Source organism: Protomyctophum bolini (genome assembly GCF_963924005.1).
Source record: "Protomyctophum bolini genome assembly, chromosome: 10".
Lineage (NCBI taxonomy): Eukaryota > Metazoa > Chordata > Actinopteri > Myctophiformes > Myctophidae > Protomyctophum > Protomyctophum bolini.
The window spans coordinates 31,505,644-31,523,134 of record NC_137871.1 but is presented as its reverse complement, the minus strand read 5'-3'; the positions used below and the strand labels follow the sequence as shown (position 1 = coordinate 31,523,134).

Sequence of the window (17,491 nt, the reverse complement as noted above, 5' to 3'; positions counted from 1 at the left end):
ATGAGACAGAGAGAAGCAGGCAGAGAGACAGAACGACAGACAGGCAATGAGACAGAGAGAGAAGCAGTAGAAATGTATGTTACTGTGAATGAGCGAGAGAGAGAGAGAGAGAGAGAGAGAGAGAGAGAGAGAGAGAAAGAAATTTATGAATGAATGAATAGAGAGAGAATTAGCACAAACAATTGTGTAGTTTAAACGTTCATCTATTGGCGGAGGATCCTCAAAAGACATCACATTAGAGGCATTAGACTCCATTAGAGAGGAAACAGGGACAACATGGTTATACTCTCCACCAGGCCAGGTCAGGTTGTGGCCTCCTGGTGGCGCTATAATAGGCCAATGTGAAAAGGCTACCATTTGTTCTTACACCATTGATGGCAATTGGATGATTTGAGGCATTTTGTTCAAAACAGGTGTTTTGCAAAAATCCTCCTGTTGGTGGCGCTATAACAGGCCAATGTGAAAAGGGTGGCATATATTCCTCAGCCTAGTAGGAAAGTCTGTGAAAGATTTCACGTAAATTGCTGCGTTCAGGATTTGAGGCTTTTTGTTTCAAAATCCTGCAAAATTAACTATTTGCGGACAGAAAGTTTTTCGAAAGTCTGCCTCCTGGTGGCGCTATAACAGGACGTTCTGGACAATTTGGTTCATCGTTGGCATCCAGGGAGTGTGTGTGCAAAATTTGGCATCGACCGGGTTAACGGTGCCGGAGAGTAGCTGTTCACAGACGGACGGACGGACACACGGACGGACGGACTGATAGCAAAACAATGGCAATTTGTTGCCTCATTAGATGAGTAATATATTGTTTCAAATTTGAATTGGAGGATTTTCGAGGGAGCCCTCGTGCAGTTAAGAAACATTTAAACAAACACAAAAACAATGTATACACTCTCCCAGAGAACTAGCTACATGCAGCAGGCAGCGGATTCGACCGTTATCATACCATTGAATGGGGCCAGTATGGCCGTTATCACACCTTCGAATAGGGCCAGTATGGCCATACTGGTATAGCCATGCCACCTGGGAGGAAACAGAAGGTCTCCGATTTGCATCCTTGAGCGAGACACTTAACTCCTAACTGCTCCCCGGGGCACTGCCCCCGAAGCTGCCCACTGCTCCTGGTACTCATGGAAAAGTACTCACATCCTCTACTTAAAGTATGCTAAAAGTATACTGCAGTAGAGTCCGGGATTAAAATGTACTTGAGTAAAAGTACAAAAGTATTGGCATCAAAATGGACTTAAAGTACCAAAAGTATACTCACTATGCACTATAGTATACTATAATATACTACAGTATGCAGTCTCATTTCAAGTTTTCAAATATAGACCAATATTTAGAAAATAGCAGATCTACAAGCTCCCAATGCGTTGCATCGTGACACATTTTAGCTTGTAGATCTGCTATTTTCAAATGACCGAAGCTGAAGTGGTTTTGGTTTTGTAATAATCCAAATCTACAAAGTAAAGTTTTCAAATATTGTAGTGGACTAATGTAGGCCTACAATATTTGTCTCTGAGATGTAGTGGAGTGGAAATACTCCTAGTAAAGTACAAATACCTCAAAATTGCACTTAAGTACAACACTTACGAAAATGTACTTCATTTACACCACTGGTACTCACTCTATCATCTATAGGCAGTCTCAGGCCGTTGCTCTCACCACCTCCAATCATACTTCCTCCCACAGCCCCCACAGTCTGCCCCTAAATAAACACTTTGCCTGGGCAGCAGATCAGAGCCTGGCCCGGACCAAAACGCTCCAGGTGGGGGGTCGATCAACCCTCACTCAGCACATAATGCCTCCATCTGCGCATCAGCGCTATAGCAGGTGGAGAGGGAAGGCCCGATCCCTCCATCACTCACTCCTCTGACAGGAGGAGGTGGAGCAGGGAGGAAGTGGAGAGGGGAAGACTAGACATGCGGATGCAGGCATACAGTATTATAGGAACCGATAGATACCATTCTATAAACTATACACTGGCTGGATAGCCACTGATTTATGGCAGCAAATGAGCAATTTTCCCACACCTCAACGAGAGCTGACAGACCAGTACACATGGTGCTACATGTCTCTCTTCGTCTCTTACATCAGAACAGTCATTTAGCATCGCACAACGCCCACACACACACTGTGGTGTGTGGATGACAAGCTGCTGTCTATAGTGCAGTCAACATGAGAGTTAGTGGGGCTGAGTTACACAGAGTTTAACAAGCTTTGTTCCTCATTACAGCAGACAGTAGTGGCTGAGATTCATGACGAAGTGGGGACCAAACATCTGTTTCCACTGCAGAAAAACATGACAGCTGACACAACCCAGCGAGTGTCCCTCTCTTCTCCTCCTCCTCCAAGCTAAGTTGTCCCTCGTCCCCACCAGACACGTCATATTCTAACACAAGTCATAACTGTCAAACCCACACATCTTAAGTTGGACCCAGCTGCCAGAGCCACCTGAGAATTATTTTAAGTATGAGAATTCAAAGCAGGACTGAAAGTAGTAGTATGTGTGTGTGTGTGTGTGTGTGTGTGTGTGTGTGTGTGTGTGTGTGTGTGCCCGCGTGCGTGTGTGTGTGTGGCTGTGCAACAGTGACACAGCATACCAGCCAGGGACACAGCCAGGGACCGAGGGACCCAGGCAGGGACACACATGTACCATTCAAAAAGACCTATTGGTGTGCATGCTACGTACAGTACTAAAATATGATTTTGTGATGATTTGAATTTTGTTTTTTTTCATGTCATGATTATGAATTGAATACCCAGGACCTGAATGCTGAATGGAAACAAGACCGCAAGGACACACACACACACACACACACACACACACACACACACACACACACACACACACACAGAGATACAGTATGCATATAATATCTTATGTCTGGGACGTACACAAGTAGGCGTGGCCAATTTTATGCCCAGGGTGTCATTTTTACTGAAAGGTAATGGCTGGAACGGATTCAGCACCCCAAATAACCCCTAATTACACACCTCACAAGCTCATATTGGTACATTTTAGCCTAATATTATGCCCTCAGGGTACCCCTACTTTGATTGGCTCCCACAAAGTGTCCCAATGGAGTTGGCTTGGAACACATTTCTCTGTGATAGTAGTCACCTTTATGAACACATCTGTGAAGAAAGCTAGTGGTAAGCATTTTGTTTTTGCTGATATACCACAACTTAAGCTAACTTTAAACAACTATGTACTATGTTGCTGTTTATACATTCTGTCTATTAAACTATTCAATCAATCAATTCCGTGCGTGTGGGGGTGAGCAAGGTGTTGCCACACACACACACACACACACACACACACACACACACACACACACACACACACACACACACACACACACACACACACACACACACACACACACACACACACACACACACACACACACACACACACACACACACACACTCCATCACTGCCACTCAGTGGGTTCTCTCTGCTAGCATGGTTTTCTTCTTGACAAATATCTGCCCTGTCCCAAAATGTCCGGAGGGGAAAAGTGACACGCTGTTCAGCCGACTACATTGTGATACGTCCCATGAACCCTGAGGACAAACCCGTTCAGCACAGCTGTGAACAGACAGCTTACACGGCAGCTACACAATAAACCACGGCTCCCATGAGTCTGATTGACACAATCCACCAGGTGTGTGATGACAGCTTGACCTCCAATCCTCGACCCCACCCCTGCCTCGTCACGCTCACATGCAGTGGTGGAAAAAGTACTCAAATGTTTCACTTTAGTAAAAGTATCAATACTGCAATGTAGAAATACTCTGTTACAAGTAAAAGTCCGGAATTCAAAATGTACTCGACTAAAAGTACAAAAGTATTGGCGTCAAAACGTAATTACATTACCAAAAGTAAAAGTACTCATTATGCAGAATATCTTGTTTCAAGTTTTCAAATGAAAATTAAGGCCCGGCCCTACCTGGGCCCTCATCAAACACTGTACAGTGCAAGACACTGCCCCCGCTGCCATCGATATATAGAGCTGACCTCTTCTGAAATTCCATCTGTTGATCTGACCCATCAAACTCTGTACGCTCAAGACATATGGAATGAATTCTGTACTGGCCATATATGGAGATTTTCTTGGGACAGTTGTGATCGTAGTAGCTACATCCGTCATTAAAACAATATTCTTTTTTAGTGAATATCTTATCTTTTAATGACGCTGGCGTGCACTAATAACGGTAAAGCACATCCTCTCATGTAATATTGCTTAAATAACAATAGCTACTTCAACATAGATATGAAACTTATTTTGGTTCAGCAACAATTTATCTTCAACGTAGCCAACATAGCTTTGCTTCTAGCTTGACAAGATGAGCCAATGTGAGCTGAAAAAACGTTTAGGGGAAGTCCCTAGGTGAAACAGTGCAGAGTCCCTCCAATAGAATGTCATAGTATCAGTATTGGTACAGTGTGCGCATTATTGCTGGACGAACTTGAGATACTGTATGTCCTTCAACCGAGTGCGGAATCGCCTTCATGTTGGAGTAAATGGTCACGGCCCCCACTAGTAGTAGTAGGGCAGCGGTTCCCAAACTTTTTTGGTCGTGCACCCCCTATTTCCCCCTGATCTAGCTGACACCCCCCTGGATTTTAGTGTGGTTAACTAAAGATACAAAAGCAAAGCATGGACAAAGTGAGTGGTGACTAATTGTGTTAAATAACACCATAAACTGTCCACCTTTTCATGTCACGCACCCCCTAGAGAACGTTTGCGCACCTAAAGTGGTGCACGCACCACAGTTTGAGAAAGCCTGTAGTAGGGGATAAAGTAGCCTACAGTTACGATAAAGTACAACCACGAGGAGAGGGGAGGTCTAACCATAGAGTTATATAAAAGGCACAGAAAAGTAAATGTCCTGGCGAGACCTTTTTCCCCCGACTGCCACTCAAAGTGTCTACTGGCCAATCACCAGCGTGTCCTTGCACAAGTGCACTGGCCAGTCCTTACTCAAACGCGAAGGCATCTTTCAATGTGGCTGGACTTGACCGCTGCATAACCTATGCCTGTGTGTAGCGCGGAACTACACACATGCCCATCAACTGCTAATAATTCTATATCCGTCCTCGAGGACTGCCCAGTATGAATCACACACTCTCTCTTTCGACACCGTCCTCATCTATCCCGTATTGATCAGGCTGACGGGCCCCCTGTGAATCTGTGTGGTGCTCCGTTCATCGATCAGGGCTAGCTCGCACAGAGGTCAGATCCTCTCGCGCTACTGTGAGTGTTCGGAGGATCCTCTGAGAGTTGAGGAAATACTACCGGCCATGATTCGAGCGACAACACGAATTGTCTTTGCCATTGATCCCAATTAGTCTTAGTTTTCTTTTGGGTTGCATGGTTGGGTTTGGGCATACGATTAAATGCAGAGCTGGTTGCTCATTAATCAAAATTAATATAATTATATCTTCTAAACTAGTCGCCACAGTGGTTCGAATTGCAGCTTTCTCTGTTTTCACAATTAAATTTCTTCTACATTTGAGATTTCTACCCAAAGACTTAGCCATCACACACATATATGATATCAAAGAGGGGAGTCCCTCAATCCCCTGAAGAGGCCTTCAGGGGATTGTTCATGAAGCTCTAGCGATTCAGCGACGTCCTTATTATAAACCAAGTCAATAGCAGATTATGGTAATGTGATATAAGTGAGCACAGTGACTAATATGTTGTGTGAACATGGTATCCGATGCAGTTATTTTTAGCTGCTGTAAGTAAAAAGAGTAAATCCAGGAAGCTCTTTCCTATCATCATGTGTGTACAGTACGAGCACACAGAGGTAGGCTACACACATTAACAACATACACTACAAACAGGGGTGTTACGTATACATACATGCATAGTGCATACATACATACATACCGTATAAATGCATACATACATACCGTATGTGCGTGCAACCGTGCGCGCACACACAATGATGTAACTGCCATTAATTTACTTCTAATGAAAGCAAGTACACATTCATCTCTCTCTCTCTCTCTCTCTCTCTCTCTCTCTCTCCCCCTCTCTCTCCGTGTGTGTGTGTGTGTATGTTTTTTGGATGTATGCATGCATGCGTTTGTACGTGACCCTGCATTTTAATTGCGTGCTGGTGTGTGCATGCATTTTGAATGTCGAGGTGCGCTTTTGTGCCTGTGTGCCTGTGCGTGTGTGTGCACGTGTGTGTGCGCACGTGTGTGTGTGTGTGTGTGTGTGTGTGTGTGCGCTCGCGGAGCCAGCTGATGTGTATCAGCCTCATCCGGAGCCTCATTCATCGTCAGGGACAAGGGCCCATTCACCCCTTGGCTTTTTCACACGGCAGGTTCACACACTGGACGCGGAAGCGCTGCCACTTCCTGCACCGTGAAATGACGGCCCGAACAGGCTGTGGTGGAAAACGTACTCAATTGATTTACCCAAGTAAAAGTCAATACTGCAATGGAGAACTACTTCGTTACAAGTAAAAGTAGAAAAGTATTTTGGCATCAAAATGTAGGTTAAGTACCAAAAGTAGAAAGTAGTCGTTGAATGCAGAATGTCCCACTTCATGTTTTCGAAATGTATAGGGCTGAAGTGGTTACTGTATGTTTTGTAATCGTAATACAAATCTAGTAGAAAGTAACTAAAGTAGTGCAGTAAAAGTACAATGTTTGCCACTGAGAAGTAGTGGTGGAGTTGAGTAGCAGTAAAAGTACTGGAAATCGGTAATACAAAGTACTTAGGTACAGTACTTAGTCCGACCGCATTACCCAACTTGTGATATAATTCACGCCAGCATTTTCCCCCGTTCAACTCTTATTTTGAAGAGCAAAAAATCCAGACTGGATGTTATGATCTTATGTTAGGGTGTGTGAAGATCCTTGATCACTTCCTGTCTACCGTCCGTGCTGCTAAAACATAATGGAGGGGGATCACAACGTCAGCTCTGGGCCGTGGAATAAACCGTTTTGACCAGAAATGCCATCTGGGACAAGGAATAGTTGATAGGCTACAGGCGATTGAAAGAAACGCATAAAATGGGTGTTTATGTGCACTGCGATCAAGATGGCACGATCCAGTGTTATTGACACCAGCTAGCAAACCCGATGCTAACGTGAGTAGCATTGCGACTTGATCAATCAAAAGCACTATAAAAGACCAATTACCGTACATCAACGGCAATGGCGGGTAGTGTAACATGTATTAATTGCCGTACATCAACGGCAGCGGTGGATTATGTGTTAAGAAATGCACTTAATTACTTTCTACCACTGCCTTTCACACCAGAAGCACACGTTTCTCGGGTTGGAGCGTGTCGCTTTGACAGCTGCTGCAACAGCATCCTATACATTTATCTTTATGGGGGTAGTATTCTCTTCAAATGCAAGTAAAAATGTATTCCTCTCCGTCTTTACAACATTGTACTGATGCAGCCTACAGATGGAGCTTTGTTTCTTGTTTGTTAATATTTACATATTTAAACCTTAAACATGGTGTAAGTGATGTCTTTGTAAAAAAAATCAAATAAGAAAAGATCCCTTGCCTAGTAATCATTGCAACTGTAAACTGAAAATCCATTTTCATGTTGGGATACCAATTTCTTCCCATCAGGAGAGATACAGCATACAAGCTAAACAGGTGAAATTGGAAGTGTGTGTGTGTGTGTGTGTGTGTGTGTGTGTGTGTGTGTGTGTGTGTGTGTGTGTGTGTGTCTCAGAATTGGAACACTATACAATGAAAGTTGATCTCTTCTTCTGATTGGGTGAAATTGATGACCCACCTGAAAATGTGTTTTCTAGTGCTGGAGTGGAGAAGTGGGGAGACCCCCGTTACCGAACAAACACTGCAATGATTGCTATCAGAATATAGAGCTTTTTTTTTTTAACTAGAAAGAAATAAGCGATAAGGCAGGACCAAGCAGGAAGGCAATAAGCAATACGAATAAGCCACAATAAGCCATAGAAACATGAAAGAAAAAGAAGACCATGGAATTGTGACAGGTTCGTTTTTTTTTATAGTGGGGGGCAGGGTTCTTGAAGACTGATACACTGAGTTGGCAGCGCCCGGATTTGAACCAATGACCATGTGTTCAAGAGCTCTACCCACCAAGCTAACTGGACAGCAAAATCATTCAGTATTTTTGTAGCAAGTTGCGCAAGGATAACTAATGATAAAGGTGGGTAAAGATAAATTAATTGACTGCGTATAAACCAGAAAATGTACCAGATTCGGACGAGGAGTTTTGAGTGAAAACCAATGAAATGAGAGTCGGAAACAGGGATTACAGGTTAACTGAAAAACTATTATAAAACTTCACAGAAAATAAACAGCTTTGAACATTCATGAAAAACAACAAACAAATGGGGGCCACTTTAAGTTGTTGACTTGAAAAGTCCCAGTTCAGCGCCTATTCAGTTCTAAAGGGAAATCAGTCTCTTTCTCCAATTTGATTACGACATTTGTGGGGGGAAGGGGGTTCACAGTTCCAGGTTGGCTCGCCAGGTCTTGGTACCATCCGGTACCAGAACCATCCATGGAAGGGAATCCTTTCAGGACACAAAAAACCTGACCTGAAAGGCCAGGTGTCCAAATCCAAGTCCAAGACTTTGTTTCAAAATCACTGTTGTACAACATCAAATAAACTATCAATTAATGAGTAAAGAACTTGATTTGATCAGTGTAATAAGTTCTTTATACATGTTTCCCACTAAACAAATCAGATTCTAGCATTGTTATGGCCCTTTAAACTTGGCTCAAACAAGGGATAACATAATAAAAGGATATGAAGTCAGATCAAAAGTTTATAAAAATGTTACAAATTTATTTAAAATCCGACTATACTTTCCCATGTCCGTATAGGTCCAAAGTTCACGTGTAGACGTAAGAGCAAAAACCGACTGAAAGGTTCAGCCAGAACTTCTATTTTTGGCGGAAGAAGGAGAAGAAGAAAAGAAAAAAACAATAAGGTCCCTTGAAGGGGAATACCACTCATTTTCAACATTAATGTCATTAATATACCTTAGAGCTGTTGTGTGTAAATAATAAAAAAAAGTCCTAGAACTGGAGGTATGAATCATTAATCATCAAGATATTCCCCTTTAATAACAGATGCCAAAACTATCACTGCACACCTGCTGAACACAACAAAAGGTGTGAATGGTCCAATTGGTTGGCATGGAAAGGAAACATGGCTGGCTCGCCCTGCACATCACAGAGCTTCCACATCGAGTGTGAACCCGTCGACACACACACACACACACACACACACACACACACACACACACACGCACACACACACACACACACACACACACACACACAGGAATTTTGTGACCTATATACGATAGAGGGTATACAATCACCGATAACCGATATGCAACAGGTATAATTATATTTAAACTGGAATAAAAACACACCTTTTCTGTGAGGATTGTGCAAAGATTTTGCACCGATATGATTATGTAAAGGTACAAAGTGACAGTAGTACAGACAGCCCTGCTTTCTTAAACCAATGACTTTTCAAGGCTTAGAATATTTTTTTTACTTCTCACTCAAAGAGTAAATAAATACTGTAGCAGCTAAATAAGAGGGGCCTATAGCATATACACAGTTTACACACTAGTAGCCTATAGTATCCCACGTTCAGTATATGTAACAGACCCCATTTGATAATGCATAAGATATGCAGACATTAGTCAGTCTTAGTCACATTTCAGTCATTTGGACAAAATGCTTATTAGTTTTAGTCACGGATTTTGACAGTATTAGGACAATCATATCTTAAATTATAAGATATAAGATACAAGATACAAAATGTGGCGACCCGTCTCGCCGGATGGATAAAAGAGGGATGCATGAATAATTTATAGCAAAACGATATTTATTGGATAAGTGGGGACTGGGGAGTCAATGGAGGGTATTGCAACTCTAGATTCATCCCATTATTAAAAAAGATGATTTGCAAATTGCAGCTAGGTCCATGTGTGGTCCAGCCCTATATGCATATTCTAATAAAACACAGCAAGCATCACAGCTGCATATAGCAAAACAAGTGATGCACACTTGTTTGAACCCGCCCCCCGGGAAACAAGATCCATACACAGCATCTCCAGACTCAAATACCACACAACAGTGTGATTGGAGTCTGGCTTATTAGCCAGGCTATAGAAAACCCCCTAGTGTGACAAGTCACAATTGTCACATGCTACTTAAAGCATGATGACATTTGGCAAATGTTTCCTTATATTGTCTATGGTGTGGTATATAAAAATGGCCATAACTTTTTTTCGCAATGTTTTCGGCAGAGCAGGCCTCTCATTCTGTAGACCCTATAATCCTTAACCGTTGAGCTTTTGGGCCTGTGGCTATATACACATACAATTGTATGGTACAAAACACTGAAGTCTTGCGTTAACATAATCTACTGTACCACAGATATTTCCCAATAAAATTGTATTTACTTTAGTGTAGCTTTGATGTGGAAGAACTACAATCTCTGAAGGTTTGCACTCTTGATTCAAGACTTTCAAAGTGTGAGCCATGCAGGTGAGCCAGGGAGCTCATATAGCAGTCCAATAATGGAAAATGACTGAACACCGATTATTATATTATGCATTGCTCTTTTTTCATAAAATACTCTGATGCCATTGAGTTTGGCCATGTTTTGGATTAGCCACAATGCTGCGAACACTGCCCCTTTTATGCACACACAAGCTAGATTAGAAAATCCTGAATTGACAGACAACGAGTATGACAACCACCTTCATGTGGTCGCGACTGCTATGGCGTGAATGTGATCGGCAGGTTGAGTGAAGTCAGATAATGAAAATATATCCTGGCCTGCGAGTATATTGAATTTGCTGCATAATACAGCCCCCACCCCGGCAGCACTTTCACACATGTACATTGTTACAGTGCCTACCCCCCACCCCCCCCCCCACCCCCATAGTGCTGCACAATCTTTGCTCAAATGTGAATCACGATTTTCCATGAATTGAGATCATGATTCCTTTCCATGAAATTATTTATAAAACAAACAAACAAAAATGAGTAAACGTAAAGTGAATTGGACAAGCAACATGTGCAGCACGATTCTTTACGATTCTTCACAAAATGAGATTGCATAGGTGTCTGAATCCAGATCTCGATCTTTTTTCGATTTAAGTTGAATAAAAAGGGGGCTCACAGTATGACCCAGACACCACATTCCGCCTCTACGGTTTCATCACTGTGGAGAATGGAGATACACTGGCCATGTCACGCCTACGCATCCTGCATGTGTCGCCTAGCCGCCGACTTGGAGCTGCAGGCTGCATGCTACTCAGTCGGTGTAATGAAGCCTCTCTGTCCATCTCCCTCCCCTGCTGCTATACAGAATGTGTGAGCCCACTATGCTGGACGTTCGTTCGTCCTACAGCCTGACATCACATATCCACACTGGAACGAGAGCACTGTCACATTAATGAGACCGATGTCGTGGCACCGTTTACATTTGGTATAAGACTGCAGGCAGCCCTTCCCCAGTGGTGGAAAGTAAGTAAGTACATTCACTCAAGTGCTTTGAAGTATTTTCCAATGTATTATTATTATTTAGTTTTTTAGCGAGAACACGCCCCCAGTGGAAATCGAACCCAGGACCTTCTAGCTGTGAGGCGACAGCACCACCAACTGTGCACCGTGCCCCTGTATTTTCCAATGTTTAGTACTTTTACATCTACTCCACTTATTTGAAAACTTAGTTACTACTGTATGGTTACTTTGTAGATTTAAATTATTACACAACATACATTAACCACTCCAGCCCTATATCGGCTATTGATGATTTGTATACATTTGAAACCCCCCCCCCCCCGATGAACAACTGAAAACAATTTAGAGAGATAAAAAAGGAGGTTCGGCTTTATCGACTTCACATGTCTTCACTGTAATAGGATTAAATTACATAATGCTAAAAGGTACAGATCAACTGTCAACTATAGGCTAGAGCGTTATGGGCAATCACCCATTTAACTAACCGTGTTAAACGGCCAGCCTGTTAGCAAGCAGAGCTGAACATTTTCTTTGCATAGCTTCAGCTATACAAGCAGGTAGAGAGTGAATAAAATAAGGCCTAAAAAATTTACATAGGCCTATATTATGTTGCGATAATAATTATTATGTTATAATGATGTTGAAAAATCTATAAATAAGGCTCCCCCTTATTATAATATTCAATACTTTTTGATGGGTCACACACACCAAGACTGCATTTTAGTTTGTATTACAACATCGAATGACGTTTCAGCTATCCAGCCTTCAGTGTGCTGGGTTGATTGGGTGGGCAGCATTTTTAGAGACATTGACCCACCTGAACGCCGTTTGCCATCAGTGCTGTTAACAGACACGGTGCTGAATGCTAATTGAAATTGGATTACTGTTGGTCAAAGAAAGAGAAGATAGATAGATGTATATAGTTTTCAATGCATTTTGGGGGTTTACGAGGATCCCCCGTCCCCCCCATATTTTCAGTCTGCCCACCCTAGCGGGGTAGGCTAGAACCGTGCCTGGCGCGCGTGTGTGTGGTGGGGGATAAAGTAGCAATCCATGGCTTATTAGGAATTGCACTGAAAGAGGTTTCTCCCTCTGTAGGGTTACTGTGCAGCAGTGGCACAATTAAATGCTGTTCTTTACCTCAGGGTAAAGGCAGGGGATCGTTTTAAAATGCATGCAAAAAAAAAGATGACGTGCGTAAAAACAAAACAAAAATCTGCATGGATCAGCCTATCTTTACAATAAACAACACAACCATGATATAATTGGTGCACACGTGTACTGTGTGTGTGTGTGTGTGTGTGTGTGTGTGTGTGTGTGTGTGCGCGCGCGCATCGGCAGCCTCTGCTGATGATGATGTGTAACTGTGTGGTTTCCATGGTCGCCCTCTGGGGAGCTTTATCCAATCAGCTGTGAGTCTGAGCCCCATACAGTAGTTACCCATGCCAATTGGTTCTCGCTCAAGGCACAAAACAATTGAATCCTCGGCACAATGCTATTATTAATGAGATTATAATCCATACATACTGCTATTTATTTTTCATTTAGACTACTATCAGAAATGCAGCCTTATTTCTGTATAAATTTAAAAAAACTAAAGAAAAAACGCTCTTTTCATCACTGTATCAAGCAACAGATTGAGGAAACAGTTTCGCAGGAAAATGCCAGCAGTGTAAAACTGTTTTATGAAGTCATGCGTTATTATATATCAATTGTACTCACAGGCATATGTCATGGAAAAGCTGTTCCCCATCTTGATCACATCCACCTGCGGCACCAGTTTGGGGATGTCCTGGTGATGAGTGAGCGCGAACCGAAAAACCTCATATTCGTGCGATTGGTTTGGGAATAATCCTCCTGTAAGAACACAAGGAACCTGCGGTGTTATTACTGGAATCTCTTTGAACCCAATGGGCTCTCACCACTCACACTCTGATGATAATCAGGTTATGATTGATAATTGAGTGTATGGTCTATCACTGAAATGAAACGAGATAGCCATAATTATGTGTGATCATGCGGCATCAAACTTATTAACAATTGTGTAGGCTACAAGTCTATGTGGGCTAGTGTTGTGCTCTCAACGGAGCGCAAACATTCGTGACATGCACCATTCGTCTATCTTACCTATGTTGATGTTACTTGGAAAACTTGAGCTTGAACCCAAGCACATCCCCAGTAAACTGGCGCAGAGGATGGCGAAGCTTCCCTGCATATTTCCTTTTGCATTGGCTTGAGGAAAATGAGCCAAAATCCAAGCATATATAAAGGACCGTCCGCGGTGTTAAATCCTCCCCCTCTCCGCTACTCGCTTTTGGAGCTGCAGTCACATCGCCATCGATTCAACGGGGGGAGAAACAGTTTTCGTTTTAATAACACCTGGTGGTCAGGCTTCTTCTCTCTCTTGAATCTCTTCTCTATTCCAGTCTTCTCTTCTCTTGTTTCGCTGTCTCCTGTGCGCTACTGACGCCGAGGCTGGCTGCGTGTGTCCTTGGATTGTGTTAATACACGAGTGGTGGTGACTCCACAGTAGAACGCAAAGAGCGCACCCACCCACCACAAGTTCTCCTGAAGACGCACAGCACAATGACGGTCTCGTGTATTATAGTCCGTAGTACGACGGTGTCGACAAAAAGAGCTTTTTATTTACAACCAGCTGTTCGTTCTCACTAGCCTTGACTCGTCCACTTATCCCTTCTTAAGTTCTTCCGGTTTGTATGCAGGGCATTCATAAACAAACTATCCCAAGAGGCTAGTAGTACACAGCCTATTGTCTTGACTTTGTGGAGTTATGGCTTGTATAGACGAATCCACGGAGGGGTGCCCGTGCCCTAGCTGGGCGCAGCCATTACTGTTGATTTAGCTCTTTAACTGTTGATTAGCTACACCTGGCTGGCCTACAGGGCACTCCATCATTCATTCGTTCATCCATATGCCCTTCAGACAATGGCAGTTCAGCAATTGGAATATGGGATGTTGATGTTGTTGTGTCCTATATTGAGCTTTATTAATGAAAATAATAAAATAATCTGCAGAGCAAAAATAAACACAACCTACCGCTTTCAAAGCCAATATAAAATAGGAAGTGCGGTAGCGTCAACAATATACAATATGCCTGGGCAAGTGGAAGCACTATTAACCATGTTACACTGACATTGTTTACCAAAATACCTCCGATATACACCTCTATCCATATAACATATAACAATCTCTGCAGATTTATACTGAGGTGTCCCTACATGACCCACCATTGTAATTTGTACTATGTATGAGTCCCTCAACACCAAAAGCTTGAAGACACTCTCACTGGCTATTATTTATCTTTAAATGCATATACTGTAATTACCCGGAATATCTAAAACAATATCTACGTCCCTTCAGCTCACCATACAACCTGAGGCACACAGACTATCCTTACCTTATAGTCCCCACCAACATCAGAAAATAAGTTGGTTGGCGTGCTTTTAAATTGAAAGCTCCTGTCGACTGGAACAATCTCCCCAGTTCCCTCAGATCCATTAACTCGATCCCTCAATATTTTAAGTGTCTATCTATCATTACTCATCTTCAAACCCCATGCTCCCGTTTCTAAATGCCTCTGATTGTTCTGATTGTTCTCTCTTCTCTTACATCATGTGGCGAATTTACTATTTACTATTTAACGACTGGTGCACGTGCATGTTTGTACTCTATGTATTCATCAACAATGTTGTTAATGCAGGAAATCGCATTCGCATGTCTGTTATGATGCTCGGCCTGTTGCTTGGCTTGTGTATGTTCATCATCTTTACATACTTGTATAATTACATGACTACAGTATATTGATTTATTGATAAATTGTTGCGGGTGATTAGGTGGGGCGGCTAGTTTTAGGAGAGCTTTGTTGTTTGTTTTGTCCTCGATTATGTATGTACTTGTTGTATTGTTCTGCATTTGTTGTATGTTGCTGGACCCCCTCGAAAACGAGATGATACATCTCAAGGGATATCCTTTTCTCAATAAAGGTAATGTATATTTATGGTGGATGGAAAAGAATCTTCACCCATGCGGCATTGCCACTGGGGCAAGCGTTTCCGGGAATCTGGCCGTCGAGGCCGCGCCTGTCTGCCCCATAGAGTATAAAAAGGATAGAGACTGAACCGGAGCGATAGCCCCGCCCCCTCCCCGCTATTAATTTCAGTGGAAGTTGCTCAGTGGCGTTTTGAAGCAGCCGGAAGAACCGTCTACTTCCGCATTTTTTATGCGGAAGTGCAAACGGGCGCTCAATGTTAAACCACAGCTGGACAGGGTTTCCTAGTCCTAACTCCACGGGTCCGCCTGCAGTCCCACCTCTTACCACTAGGTCCCAGTGCTTCAACATTGGAGAGCTGCACTGTGGGCTTAGTCTGCCCAGGTCTGGCAACAGCTAGAGTGCCATGGGAGTATTATATCTTAAAATTGCAAAACACGTTTTCTGACTTTTTCAAATTGATTTTCATTAGGTCATGGAACCCATTATAAATTATTCTGTCAAAGCCACCCTGCAGCATATCGAAAAACAACAACACTCTTTTAGTTTATTTTAGACCTACAAGACAAATAGTAGAATTGAATCCTATCGTTTTAGAATAGTCAGCCATAGAAATAACATTGTGAACTGAATTAAAGTAAAATATGAAAGGACAGAGAGGGGGGTTGGGGGTTATCACAATCGTAAAGTTGCAAAACACGTTTGCCTACTTTTCCAAATTGATTTTCATTAGGTTATGGACCTCATTAAAAAGTATTCTGTCAAAGCCACCCTGATATGGAAAAACAACAACAATATTTTTGTTTATTTTAACATTTTAGGCATACAAGACGATTTGAATCATAGTATTGTTAGAATAGTTACAAATATGAAATATTAAAGTACGTCTCATTTCACTGGGGACTCGCCCTCAAGGACACCCCAGGGCTCTCTAGACACCACTTTGAAAACCACTAGACTATTAGGATATAGATATTTGGATATAGGCTTGCAGCTGTATACATAATTAAGCTAGTACAATCTGAAATGAGTGATCAAATGCATTGTAATAATTTTAAGTGTTCATCAGCCACAGATGTAAATCCTAAACTGCATGCATGGTATTCTGTATTTTAACATCAATACATTTGTCTGTCTTTTTTTTTCTTCTTCTTTAGGAACATTTACAGCTTGAAGGGATTTCGCATGAGGATTCAGGCTTTGCTGATTCTCAAAAAAAAAAAAAGGCTGTAATTTAGGGTTCCTGATTAATGTTTTCCTTTTAAGAAGCTGACCAACGGGGCCAATATAAATAACTGCAGTAATGCAGAAGTTAATGCACCGAAACTGGAATTCTTCCAAACACTGAATACAATGGCATTATAAGGATCTCATCATTTTATCTCTATAGTTATTACTTAAATCGACCTTCAGTTAATATCAGACACTTGGTGGTATGTGAACCGAGTACATATAACATGACAGTTGAGTAACCTATGCCAGTGGTTCCCAAACTTCTTCATGTCAAGGACCCCCAAATCAACACTCATTAGCCCACAGACCCCCCATTAGAAAATATATGCCCAAAAGAGAAGATTGTTCCAGCTCTAGCAGTGATTCTCAACCCGTTTAATTTCAAGGACCCCCAGTTTGACATGCATTAGCCTAGACCCCCATTTGCATTTCTATCTCTGGGACCCCAATGTATAGCCTATTGTAAAATCAATGTTAATTTAACTCTGAGGCCTCATTCACCCGTTCCAAACACCAATCAAGCAATGTTTGGTTGTTTTTTTGGGCCACCACAATGCTTTTCCAATGGGAGTCACATGGTTTGATGACCCCGTTATAGTAACAATAGTTGTCAAATAAATGTAGTGGAAATATTTGATTTCGATGTAGAGGAGTAGAAGTAAAAGTATTGGAAATACTCTAGTAAAGTACAAATACCTCAACATTGTACTTAAGT

General features: G+C 42.2%; 1 protein-coding gene across 1 annotated transcript in view; it reads right to left on the bottom strand.

The window, feature by feature from the left end:
- The window catches only part of LOC308322519 (glutamate receptor 1-like), a gene marked incomplete at both ends in the record, with an annotated part of 79,407 nt that extends 65,658 nt beyond the window's left edge, over positions 1-13,749 (bottom strand). Inside the window, 2 exons of the mRNA XM_080773816.1 lie at positions 13,257-13,391; positions 13,662-13,749. Coding sequence (XP_080629942.1) covers positions 13,257-13,391; positions 13,662-13,749 — 223 coding nt within the window. The remainder of the gene's footprint in view (positions 1-13,256; positions 13,392-13,661) is intronic.
- Between the last annotated feature and the right edge of the window lie 3,742 nt (positions 13,750-17,491).